This window comes from Phoxinus phoxinus, assembly GCF_949152265.1.
Source record: "Phoxinus phoxinus genome assembly, chromosome: 7".
Lineage (NCBI taxonomy): Eukaryota > Metazoa > Chordata > Actinopteri > Cypriniformes > Leuciscidae > Phoxinus > Phoxinus phoxinus.
The window spans coordinates 5554398-5568346 of NC_136882.1; the positions used below are offsets into that span (position 1 = coordinate 5554398).

At 40.1% G+C, this 13949-nt stretch overlaps 1 protein-coding gene across 1 annotated transcript in view; it reads left to right on the top strand.

Moving 5' to 3' along the window:
- The first annotated feature begins 216 nt into the window (after positions 1–216).
- The window catches only part of adam23b (ADAM metallopeptidase domain 23b), a 37838-nt gene continuing 24105 nt past the window's right edge, over positions 217–13949 (top strand). Inside the window, exons 1-4 of the mRNA XM_079619898.1 lie at positions 217–468; positions 1321–1517; positions 4899–4975; positions 12234–12297. Coding sequence (XP_079476024.1) covers positions 387–468; positions 1321–1517; positions 4899–4975; positions 12234–12297 — 420 coding nt within the window. The 5' untranslated portion in view covers positions 217–386. The remainder of the gene's footprint in view (positions 469–1320; positions 1518–4898; positions 4976–12233; positions 12298–13949) is intronic.

The window sequence follows — 13949 nt, forward strand, 5'->3', positions numbered from 1 at the left end:
TGCCAAATAGGCCTATAAAAGATCTTATACCTATAATATACCATAGAAGTAATATATTTTTTAATGAAATGTGTAAAAGACATGTATAATCTTGTTTTTTTACCATACCTGTAGTATGCATGCATATTTAAAATATAATCATATGCAAATAAGTGTGGGCAGATCAGCTGGTATAGAGGGCAGGGGATCATGTGGGCGGATGCACGGCACCTGCGCGCGGGCGGGAGCATCATTATCTGAAGCGTGCTCGCGGAGATCTCGCGCTGGCCACCGCCTTCACGCTCTGCACCATCAGGACCATCAGGACCATCAAGGACGATGAGCCCCTAGCGAGTCACCGCATCCACACGTTAATCTCGCGCGATTCCATAGACCAACTATGAATCATGTGTGTGCTAGTACTGTCAAATCTGCTCGCGTGCATCCTCGCTTCTCGTCTCCAGCCGTTCGTGGCGTCAGCGTCAGCCGGTACGTACTTCACCGTAACCGAATCACTCCGGTGAACTTGCAGGGCGAATCCTGGTAGTTGTAATGTGTTTTATAAAGGAATGCGATGTGCTTTCGCGAGTGTCCGGGTTTGGGATGTGTTCAGGGAGTTGTGCTTCTGCAAGGGCATCGTGTGTGTGTGTGTGTGTGTGTGTGTGTGTGTGTGTGTGTGTGTGTGTGTGTGTGTGTGAATGCGCAGGACAGCAGGGAGCAAAGTGTCCTGACTGAGAGAGACAGACATGTATACAGCTTCAGTGTGTCTCTGAGACTTGCTATGCTCTGGCTCACAGAGGAGACTGCAGAAGTTGAAATGCATCTATTTCTCTTTAGAGCCTCAATCTCTTCAGTGCCTCGATTGACACATTGCTTATCTTGCAGTCCTGCGCATTTTATCTTGGGAAATACACTTTAGAAATCTCACATTGTGGTTTTAGTTCTCAGAGGGAATTTCATGAAATTCAGGAATGCTTAGAGAGGGATCCCAATAAAAGTCTTCAATGGTGTAACTTATTCACTGGGCCTGCATGGGGAAAAGGCAAGGCACGCGTATCATGTCCTGCCTCTTAGCAATGCATTTTTTTTCAAACAATAATAACGGCATAATGTAAGAATTACATATTAGTCTAAATAGATCCATCTTTTCCTGATTATCTTGTGACGCATGTGTTGTAGTCTGCATACGGCACTCCTGACACCAAAGCCTTCCTGCAAATTCCTCACTGATTTCTTTGAGGTTCAGTGTCAGATTGGCCTAGTTTAGATGTGTTAGTGTCGTGCTCACCGGACGTGGAAGCGGTTTCAGTCGTGTGTGTGTGTGTGTGTGTGTGTTGTCAGTGTTGGAGGCTGAGATCCCCAGGGAAGCGGTGTCAGATGATACTACAGCGGGACAGACACACAATGCCAGCGTCCCGCAGGAGTCACAGCGGACACTCACATACCCCTCGCGCCTCATCTACTACCTGAACGAAGATTCGGAGAGCACCTACCATGACCTGAACACCCGCAGTAAGATCCCGGACACACACAGACAGGTGAGAGCAGCTTCACTGAGCTGAACACCCGCAGTAAGATCTCTGACACACACAGACAGGTGAGAGCATGACCTGAACACCCGCAGTAAGATCCCCGACACACACAGACAGGTGAGAGCATGACCTGAACACCCGCAGTAAGATCCCAGACACACACAGACAGGTGAGAGCAGCTTCACTGAGCTGAACACCCGCAGTAAGATCCCAGACACACACAGACAGGTGAGAGCAGCTTCACTGAGCTGAACACCCGCAGTAAGATCCCAGACACACACAGACAGGTGAGAGCATGACCTGAACACCCGCAGTAAGATCCCCGACACACACAGACAGGTGAGAGCATGACCTGAACACCCGCAGTAAGATCCCGGACACACACAGACAGGTGAGAGCATGACCTGAACACCCGCAGTAAGATCCCGGACACACACAGACAGGTGAGAGCATGACCTGGACACCCGCAGTAAGATCCCGGACACACACAGACAGGTGAGAGCAGCTTCACTGAGCTGAACACCCGCAGTAAGATCCCCGACACACACAGACAGGTGAGAGCATGACCTGAACACCCGCAGTAAGATCCCCGACACACACAGACAGGTGAGAGCATGACCTGAACACCCGCAGTAAGATCCCCGACACACACAGACAGGTGAGAGCATGACCTGAACACCCGCAGTAAGATCCCAGACACACACAGACAGGTGAGAGCAGCTTCACTGAGCTGAACACCCGCAGTAAGATCCCGGACACACACAGACAGGTGAGAGCACCTACCATGACCTGAACACCCGCAGTAAGATCCCGGACACACACAGACAGGTGAGAGCAGCTTCACTGACCTGAACACCCGCAGTAAGATCTCTGACACACACAGACAGGTGAGAGCATGACCTGAACACCTGCAGTAAGATCCCTGACACACACAGACAGGTGAGAGCATGACCTGAACACCCGCAGTAAGATCCCGGACACACACAGACAGGTGAGAGCACCTACCATGACCTGAACACCCGCAGTAAGATCTCTGACACACACAGACAGGTGAGAGCACCTACCATGACCTGAACACCCGCAGTAAGATCCCAGACACACACAGACAGGTGAGAGCATGACCTGAACACCCGCAGTAAGATCTCTGACACACACAGACAGGTGAGAGCATGACCTGAACACCCGCAGTAAGATCCCGGACACACACAGACAGGTGAGAGCAGCTTCACTGAGCTGAACACCCGCAGTAAGATCTCTGACACACACAGACAGGTGAGAGCAGCTTCACTGAGCTGAACACCCGCAGTAAGATCCCCGACACACACAGACAGGTGAGAGCATGACCTGAACACCCGCAGTAAGATCCCCGACACACACAGACAGGTGAGAGCAGCTTCACCGAGCTGGACAGAATATGATACACCAGTGTATGTCCATAGATATGTGTGCGGATCTAAATAAGACACTGCTGAGGCAGGATAGGGGACTTGATGTGTTTGGTTAGGATCACACTTTGGTATTATCACATCATCTTATCTTTTTACTTCTTCTCATGGACCTTCAGACCCAAGTAAACGAACGCATTCATTCGTCAGGCATAACATAATGCTTCCAGCACAATCAAACTCTGTGCATCGCTGAACACTGACTCATGCATTATTGAACCCCGCTTGAGAGAACACAACAGGAGTGTTTTAAGATAGACACATTCCCTCTTTCATCTAGCCGTGATCTGTGACATTCATACACTGAGCAATGAAGCATTTCTTTACATTAAACGCATAATACAACAAGAGTTATCTAGGAAGGTGGTCAGATTTTTTTAATTGAAAACACAGAATATTTAAAGTGCAGTGGTCCAGTCCATATATGAATGAAATTTCCGGTGCCGTTATATATGCATAATAAAGTGGGACAGTCCCATTATACCATTATAAATGTAGCGCTGAAGAACTATATACTCTTCATACTACTTTTATTAACTGCATTTAGTAATTATAAATGCCATCCGTTATTCATTACATTTAGTCAAACTAATGCTCATTGAATAATGACTGCGCCGCAACACAAACTTGTGTGAGCTTATAAAGTTGTAATGCAACTTATTTAAAGTACACTTTCATGACTGTTTCTTTACACACTTAAGTGCACTCTGTAAAACTGTTGAATTAAAAGTTTTACTTTAAAATCAATTTTAAATCATTATGTTTGAATAATCTTCTGTTGTGCTTTTAAGAATTACACTTAATTGAATGTGTAAAGGTCACGTAAAGCACTTAGTAATGTGTAATTAGAAATATCTTTTAATACACGAGATTCAAGTTTCAATAGAAATTAAATGAAAGTATGTTTTATTTAACCATAAATGCTTGTCAGTACATTAATCTGCACACTTTACCCATGTTTCAAAGACAATAGAAGTAATTATGATATTATATATAAATATGTGCTTAAGTCCGTCTGAAGTGGCTCAAAAAGCACCATAAAGTCATTTAATAAATAATTAAGCTATAATACATTTTTATTTAATTGCAATTAACACACAATTAAGTGTCCAAAATTTTTACATTTAGTGAATTCTTTTAAAATATATTATTTCCCTGATAAAAGTATTCTAACGTGTACACACACACACACCCTTTATTTGAAAATATTTCTTTAATATAAATAAGGCTAGAAATTCATCCCAAAACAATAAAAATATTACACATTTGATAAAAGACACTGCATCATTTAATTACTTTTTCTTAATTATTAACTTACTGGAAGCAAAACCAAAAGATACGTTCAAAACAACATCACATTATGCAACATTTGAGCTGAAAATAGACAGTACAACTGAGTCACATTTGTGACCCTGGACCACAAAACCAGTCACATGGGTCAATTTCTTTTTCAGATTTATACCTCATCTGAAAATCTGGGGTGAAAATCAACAAAATCTAAACATTGAGAAAATCTCCTTTAAAGTTGTGCATTTATGTTCACGATTGTGCTGCCTTCACTCACAAAAATACATGTTTTATATATTTACGGTAGGACATTTACTAAATATCTTCATGGAACATGATCTTAATATCCTCATGATTTTTGGCATAAAAGAAAAATCTATAATTTTGACCCACAATGTATAGTTGGCTATTGCCACAGATATACCCGTGCGGCTCCAGACTGGTTCTGTGATCCAGGCTCACATTTCACGAGCCCTGATAAGAAGACATGTTTGTGGTTATTACTATGATAATGACATCGCTCAGACATTGCTTTAGAATTGCTTAACAATGTTTTGATTGTTCCATAGAAATGAGTTCCTATGACAGCTCGACTTTGGTCACTGTAGCATCCAGCCGACTCTAAATGTGGACTGTGTTTTTCTTCCTTCAACAGGAGGTTCATCTCGCTCAGGCTTCATTCCAACTTCAGGCCTTTGGATCCCAATTCATTCTGGACCTCACACTAAACAAGTGAGCATTGCTAAGTGTAATCCGTATAAGAGTAACTTGTGCAGACTCTCATCGGCCACACACACACACACACACACACACACACACACACACACACACACACACACACACACACACACACACACACACACACACACACACAGACACACACACACACACACACAGACACACACACACACGCGTCTCTCATGAGTGTTGATGTGCCAGACTATTGATGTGTTGTGTCTCTGTGAAACGAACACATGCACTTATGGGAATGCAGGTCCTCTCTTTATTGTTACTGGAAGCAAAGTTTGTGTGATGGGATCCACTTCCATTCAGCTTCAGGGATTTACACTGGAAATAACTCCATATCCTTTTGTCCCCTCCACATAAAGTGGTATTGAGCGCCTGAATGGTTATTGCAGGTTTTGTAACCAAACCACTACATAACTACACCCTTCTGTCATCACACAACATCTCCACAGCCAGACATTCATCTGCAGGGAATGTGTTTGTGTGTGTGTGTGTGGTTAACACATGCACGCTCACAGACACGGCGTCCCTCCTGGACAACAAGTGTGCACGAGTGGCACTGAATATTGCGCTTGTGCAACTTCAAATCTTAAAAGTATATATTTTTTAAAGTACTTGCCGATAATATAACATTAATGAAATAAAAGGCCACTTTAGTGTACTTAAAGAGAGCACACTTTCATAACTGTTTATTAACACACTTAATACACTTTTTAAAAGTGCCCTTTGTAATACCTACAGGTGAAACTGGAAAAATTTAAATATGGTGCTTTATTTCAGTAATTCAACTTAAAAGGTGAAACTAATATATTATATAGACTCATTACATGCAAAGTGAGATATTTCAAGCCTTTATTTGTTATAATTGTGATGATTATGGCTCACAGATTATGAAAACCCCAAATTCAAAATGAGAATATTGTAAAAAGGTTTTCATAAGCTGTACGCCATAATCATCACAATTATAACAAATAAAGGCTTGAAATGTCTCACTTTGCATGTAATGAGTCTATATAGTATATTAGTTTCGCCTTTTAAGTTGAATTACTGAAATAAATGAACTTTTGCACCATATTCTAGTTTTTCCAGTTTCTCCTGTAAAGTGTACTTCTTTTTCACAAGGGATTGTTCTGCATCAATGAATTCTCTGATTGTGATTATTAGTATTTAGTGCTTACTATTGCTCAAAATGAGGGTTAGGGGTTTCTGAATATTAATAATTAATAATTCGTTACATTTATATAGTACTTTTTCTGAGACCTCAAAGTGCTTTACATAGAAGTGGGGAATCTCCTCAACAACCACCAATGTGCAGTACCACCTGGATGATGCGACGGCAGCCATGTTGCGCCAGAACGCCACCACACACCGGCTTACTGGTGGAGAGGAGACAGAGTGATGAAGCCAATTAGTATATATATAGGAGGATGATTAGGAGGCCATGATGGACAGAGGCCACTGGGCAAATTTTGGCCTGGATGCCGGGGTTACACCCCTACTCTTTCAAAAGACATCCTGGGATTTTTAATGACCACAGAGAGTCAGGACCTCAGTTTAACGTCTCATCCGAAGGACGGCGCTCTTTGACAGTATAGTGTCCCCGTCACTACACTGGGACGTTAGGACCCGCACAGACCACAGGGTGAGCGCCCCCTGCTGGCCTCACTAACACCTCTACCAGCAGCAACCTGGTTTTTCCCAGGAGTCTCCCATCCAGGTACTAACCGGGCTCAGCCCTGCTTAGCATCAGTGAGCAACCAGTCTTGGGCTTCAGGGGGATATGGCTGCTGGCTACTGGCAATGAATATTAAACTTCACTGTCTAACTTTAGCCACTCCATTTGTGTTTAGGACTTCAATGATTTCTCAAACCGTGTCGTTTGCTGATGACAAGAACTATTACTTTCCTAAGCAATCTAACTTTGCATTTTTGCCTGCTGCAGAATGATAAATCCCTGAGTGCCCGAGTCAAAACAACTAGCTGAAAGTTATAGTCATGGCTCCGTTTCTACACCGTACGCTTGAGTTGATTGAAGAGGCGATCTTGACACGAGAGGCTAAAAATACTGTAATTGTAAAAGAGAAGTGTCAGTCTGTCAGACGCTTTGATTGATATGCGGTTTACCCTGCAGACTCACGGTCTCTCTCACAATGCCTGTGTGTGTGTGTGTACTGTGCACATGTGGCCAGTGTTACGGTTTGCGATAGTTTTGATCTAAATATAGCCGTCCCACAGCATGCAGTGACTGTAGATCAGAGGCTCTCACTGCACCTGTACAAACATCACTCCTCGCATCCCTCCGTCTCTGAAGTAAAACTTTTCACTTGATATTATTACAAAGTGCACTTTTAAAAAATGTACAGGGTTACACTTTATTTTGATGTTCCACTTTAGACATTCAACTAGCTATAAATAACTTTGCAACTATAAGTCAACTAACTCTCATTAGAGTATAAGTAGACTGTTAAGTTAAGGTTAGTAGAATAAGTTGACATATAGTTGTAAAGTTACTTATAGTCAGTAGAATGTCTGTTGAGGAGCATTAAAATAAAGTGTTAGCAGATATTAAGCAGACAGTCTACTAATACTCTAATGAGAGTTAGCTGACATGTTGTTGCAAAGTTACTTCTAGTTTAGTAGAATGATGAATCACTGTTTCCACAAAACTATGAAGCAGCACAACTATTTTCAACTTTGATAATAATCAGAAATGTTCTTGAGCAGCAAATCAGCGTATTAGAACGATTCCTGAAGGATCATGTGACAAACAGCTCTAGGTCCCACTTTATGTGAATTATTTAAGTAGCTACTATGTTCTAACTTTTAAATTATTAATTTGATACAATGCACTTATTGTGTACATGCTTTTAAATTTTACTTAGATGTTTTAAAAATACCTGTATGTAAAATAGAGCTGTATATAATTTCTGTAATTACATCTATAACTAGATTAAAAAGTTTGTCAAGACAGCTGGACTTAAACTTTGATGTTGGCTTGAGAAAGCCTGACCAGAAAGTTTGAGGAAGAAAGTTTTAAAAGCTTGAAGTTTGAAGGATTTCAGTTTGAAGATATATAGGCCTACTGTAGATAGGTTTATACTAGCAACTTGCTAGTGTTTAACACATTGCTAGCATGTTACTAACATGATTTACCACTTTACTAACAAATTTGACTAATGCTAACATCTTCCTAGCATGAATTTTAGCCTGCAATGCTAACATGTTTTAGCATGTTGTTAGCATTATTTAACACACTGTTAGCATGAATTAACACATTGCTATCATGTTTTAACATATTGCTAACTTGTTTCTAGCATCAGATAACACAGACATTAGCATGTTGTTAGCACGAATTAGCAAATTGCTACCATGTGTTTGCATGTTTCTAACATTAATTAGCACATTGCTAACATGTTATAACATGTTTCTAGCATGAATTAACACATTTCTAACATGTTTTAGGAATTTTCGAAAACATTTTACCAGGTTGCTACTAGCATGTTTCTAGCATTAATTAGTACATTACCATGTTTTAGCCTTTTTTTTGTTGTTGCATGAATAAGCATGTTGCTAGCATGTTTTAACACATGGCTAACATGTTTTAGCATGGTGTCCTAGGCTAGTTGTTAAGCATTGATATAGTGACAGAAAGCTTAAATACTCTTTATATAATAGTTTAATATGAGAGTTATTGTATAAAAGTTTTGAACCCGTCAAGTCTTTAGGAATATGGAATTGTTCGAAAGCATTTCCAAAGTCAGATACATTAGAAAATATATAGGAATGTGAGTCAGAACATTCTAAATGTCTCACCCAAGTTTGGTAGTTCTAGCTTGAAATCTGTATGAGAAACTTTGGTTTCAGGAGAAGAATAATCATTTCGTCCTCAAGCCAACATAATTACACTGTTGACCCTGTCTTATATCTAAATACATGGTAGCCTACTGGTCAGATGTTGATTCCAGATGTTGTTCCAGGGAAATAAATATTTTCCTTTGTAATAATTCATGACAATCTAACAATTCCTCTTGGCGGCTAAGATCACCTAGATAGTTGATCACTGTTTTATCTACAGTTGTAAGTAATTTAGCCTCTCTAAAATCTTGCCAACTGTTAATGAACAAATTTAATGTCAGTTAATGTTAATGTATAAAAGGTTACGGCAAAAATAGCACATAACAAGTGAGTACGTTGAGATTGTGTTATTGTTGAGTTACTTTATCAGTTCATGATGGATTAGTTTGGAAAACTGTGTCACACTGGGTTAATAGCATTGTTATATCAAGGCCATACACATACACGTACACAGTAGAGATAATGATGTAGTTCAGTTTCTATCACAATGTGTCCTGATATTCCCTCACATATGCACGCGCACTAGCCTAACCCCCAATAATGCTAATATTATAATATTCTGATCTGAGCCTTCAGATGCTGCTACAGCCCTGTTTGCCCCTGAGGAAACCTGACTGTGTGTTTGAGTAATTTCCACAAGGTTACAGGAGAACGCCATTCTGGCAGAAAGTGGCCTCTCTTGAAGTGAGCAGTCAGCTGAGAATGAGACAGCTAGTGGTTTGTCAGCTAGAGTGTGTGTTTGTGTGTTCTGCCTCGCTGACTCAAGTCCAGGCTTGTGATGATTAAAGGGCGTTGAAGGTCAATCAGTGTCACCTCCTGACACACAACACACACACTAAACACGGCCTACCTTCGTTTTACACAAAAACAAACAGAGATGAAAGTGTTAGTCTCAGCCTAAAGCACCTCTTAGATTCGTCTGTTTTGACACAGCACATCAGTTGTGCGATGACAAGGCAGACAGCTACAGTATGTGATCCTGAGTGTGGCCAAAGAGTTCCTTTCAAGGAAAGTCTATTCACACAGCGGACATATTTGCAACACCTCCGCACAGCTATGTGCCAATTTAAATGGGGAATTAGTAAACTTTGGGTACACAACTAGTTTTAATAGCTAAGTTCTTCTTTTGTATTGTAACTAGGGCCGGGACTCGATTAAAAAAATTAATCTAATTAATTAGAGGCTTTGTAATTAATTAATCGAAATTAATCGCATATAAATATTTGACCTGAGAACAGTGAGAAGTAATTTTTTTCACATGGATTTTTAGTATACCATTGAATATTGACTGAATACATAAGCTTAAGCAACAAAATATTGTTTATTTTTGTTCAACCAAGTCCAGCAGACCAGTGCTATTTTTGCCATTAAGTGTAACAATAGCCGTTCCGAATTCCTTGTTGCACAGCTTGCACACAACCATGCTCTTATCGACGCTTCCATCCGTTCGTTTTTTATAACAAAATGTCCCATCCACGGGGCCGACCAAAGCGGTCTCGTCAGCTTCTTTGTTCATGTTCACTGTGGTTTGTTGTTGTCTGAAGTTATCAAGTTATGAATATGAACGCTATTGGTGCTCCAGTATAATCGGTCCGCCTAAACTCATCCAGTGAGAAACGTTCCGCGGTGCAAAAATAAGTGCGATTAAAATGCGTCAAAAAAAAATAATATTTTTTATCAAACTAAAATATAGTATTAATTTCATTAAACATGAAAAACTGTGTCAGTTTTAGCCTCTTTCTCTTTCAGTGCTTCACATCGCCACCTAGCCGCCTGGAGTGCACACTACATCGAATTTCACACACTTTTGCGTCACCATATGCACGTTATTTTTTGTGTAATTAATTAATCTTAATTAACGCGTTAAAGTCCCAGCTCTAATTGTAACTACTCTGAACTATGCTGTTAGTTTACTGTCTACTGTATACTTCTAGCCCGCTTTTTATATATGAAAGTTCATGAAGTATTTTCTCGGTAAACTACAAATTTAATAGTTTTACTATTAATAGTTTGGCATGGCGGGACGTCATAGATGGGTGATGTCATGACCAGAAAGCTATTAAGTGCACCCGGCCCAAACAATATCAGCTTCTGTGCCTTCAGCAAGTGCTCTATGTGAAATTGTCTCTATTTATTGTTTGTTTGTCACAAGCACTATATATTTCAAGATATGTGTGCTGTGGCAAGCTGGTCCTCTCCACACACATTTGTGGGGTTTTTTTTAACCTAGACTTGGGCTCTATACTAGGGTCCCAGGTGCTCATATCTTAGTTGTGCTCGCCATGATTTCACACTAGACAGTCACTTGTCAGTACGTCGTTGTGGGTATTTCATTTCCATAACGTCGCTACTATGACGCAGCGTGAGTTCCTTCGAAAGGGAACGTCTCCGGTTACGACTGTAACGAGACACTGTGTTGCCCTACCGTACGTCCTCCTCCTGTTATCTACTTGCTTCGACATATCAGAAGCTGACATTTTTTAGTGCGGGTGCACTTTATAGCTTCCTGGTCCCGCTATGATTTCACATGTGGTTCATGACTCAATCACACAGAGGTGTTCCCATAGCGTCACTAATGTTACACAGTGTCTTGTTCACTTCTCAGGGAACAATGGTTAGAGTCGTAACCTGAGACATTTCATTTAGGTAAAACTTAACATCATACTTCTAGGGTTCCTATTTAGATTTTTTCCTATTTTTTCTATTTTTATACTTAAAATAATAAACCATAAACTGTACTTGAATTAGAATTTGTTAACTCCTATATTTACACTGCCTATAAGTTATGCCAAATTATTAATGTATTACATAAAGAGGCTTGCTCTATTTGCTAGTTAAATACAAACTAAAAATGTTAAATACAACTACAAGAAAAGTATACTTTGAATACTTATTTATCATTTTCTTAAGCATATCTCAATCACAAGATTAAGTACAATTATAGGCTAAAGATACAGATGTTTCTGAATAGGCTACTTGTCAGTATAAGACAATCATTTTTGTTAAGTATATCTCTGATAAATACAAGACTATCTTCTATACTGTGTTATTTTTTGTTTAAAATAAGTATACTAATAGCACTTGAATACTTCTGTGTATAGGTATGTTACAGATGTCAAGTTTCAGAAAATATGCAGAAAACATGTGTTGCACATGAGTGTATGTTGAACTGAGTGTATTGAAGTTTCAGCTGAATTATAGGCTCTGGTTCAACAAAATTGGATTCAGATACTTTCCTTTCAAAGCAAATACTCTTCAGCCGAAGGTGGCTGAGAAAACAGTCCCTATGTGTAAACCTGAGCCAAAATACCAGTCTTCTGATGTCCAGAATAAACAGAGGATCATAAGTTCGTACCAGTTCATATTTGTGTGTGTTTGTGTGTTCCAGTGACCTGCTGTCCTCAGACTATGTGGAGATACACTATGAGGAAGGGAAGCCCATCCTCGAGAAGGTATAAACTAGGCATTTTCTATTTATTGTTTGTCACTTCACTCTGAATTGTATAGCCGATTTTCCCCTGTTGGGTCAAACTGTTCTCGTTGCTTAACCTTTCAATTCCGTGCTGATCCGGTCCAGCTGCTACGGAAATGGTTTCATTTTACATTGTGGGTCTGATAAAGAAACTCTTTGGAATGTAATACAAATGCGTCAGTCGATGCTTTGGTAATGCAAGAGTTTATAGATGGTATGAGATGTAAATAGCAACTGTGTTATGAAGGACGATCAGATATTTCTTTTAATTTGATCATTAACTTGTGTTTAGTTTGTTAGCCAACTGTTCTGAGAATTCCAGGCTATGAACGGTTTGTAATCGAGCCGTGCCAAACAAAGCTCGAGTGGAAATATGACTGGAATGTAACTGGACTGTGGAAAAGCGGCTTAAAGAATAGTTAGTCATACAATCGCAATTGGAATCAGTGTAATAATAATAATAGCCATAAAATTTCATTTGAAAACCTTTCCGCTGAACCTCAATCACAGAGTATCGTAACTACAATTGGGAAAACAATCCCAGTTCATTTGGTTTCGTACTTAAAATGTATACTGTGTAAAAGTTTGTTGTTTTCGGTGTGCCCTGTAATAAATCCTCTTTTGTTTTTCCTGTTGATAATATCAGTAGTAAATCACTGGGACTCAAATGAGAACGTGCCAATGGAATAAACTTATAATTACTTCCTGACATTCAAATGTATTAAATGAAGCTGCCGCGAACTGGCTTGGCATGATCATTCACATTCAAGAGGCTGGATGCAGATGGATGATGAAATCACATTTAATAAACACAAGGAACAATAAAAAGAAACACCAGCGAGATTGCGACATTAACACAAGACAATGAACAGACAAGAGGCTAAATAAAGGACAAGTGTTGGTGATTAGTTCACATGGTAACAAACAAGGATATCTAACAAGATGGCAACAAGGGCTGTGTCCGAAATCGCCCCAATATCCTTAAATGGGGAACTATTTTAGTGAACATCCATTTGTAGTGGTGTCTGATATTATAGTGGACTTTATCGAGTGCACTCATTCAATCTCACAATGCACCACAATAGCGAGTGTAAAGGTGATGATACACAGGGCAACTTTATGAGAGAGAGAGAGAGAGAGAGAGAGAGAGAGAGAGTGTGAGCGAGTGAGTGAGTGAGTGAGTGAGTGAGTGAGTGATTGAGTGAGAGAGAGAGAGAGAGAGAGAGTGTGAGTGAGTGAGTGAGTGAGTGAGTGAGTGAGTGAGAGAGAGAGTGAGTGAGTGAGTGAGAGAGAGAGAGAGATGCTGATAAGTGCTGATTCCGGTAAATCAAGACTTCACTGCTGAATCAGCACGGCTTGTTCACCTGTGGGTCACATTACCAGCAAACCTTACGCCACAAGAGCTAAGCAGAGAGAGGCTTCTGCTCTGGCACCAGTCACTGTGGCCTTCCTCGAAGAATCACGTTTATAGTAGATACGAACATCAAACTGTACATTTGCATTCATTTGTACACAGATACCCACCATACAGGAAAATATATACAAATCCGATCGTCACTTCCCACGCTATATGCAAATTTATGTCAGTGAAATTAACAGATAATCGAAAACAATCAGCTTATTCCAAGATCA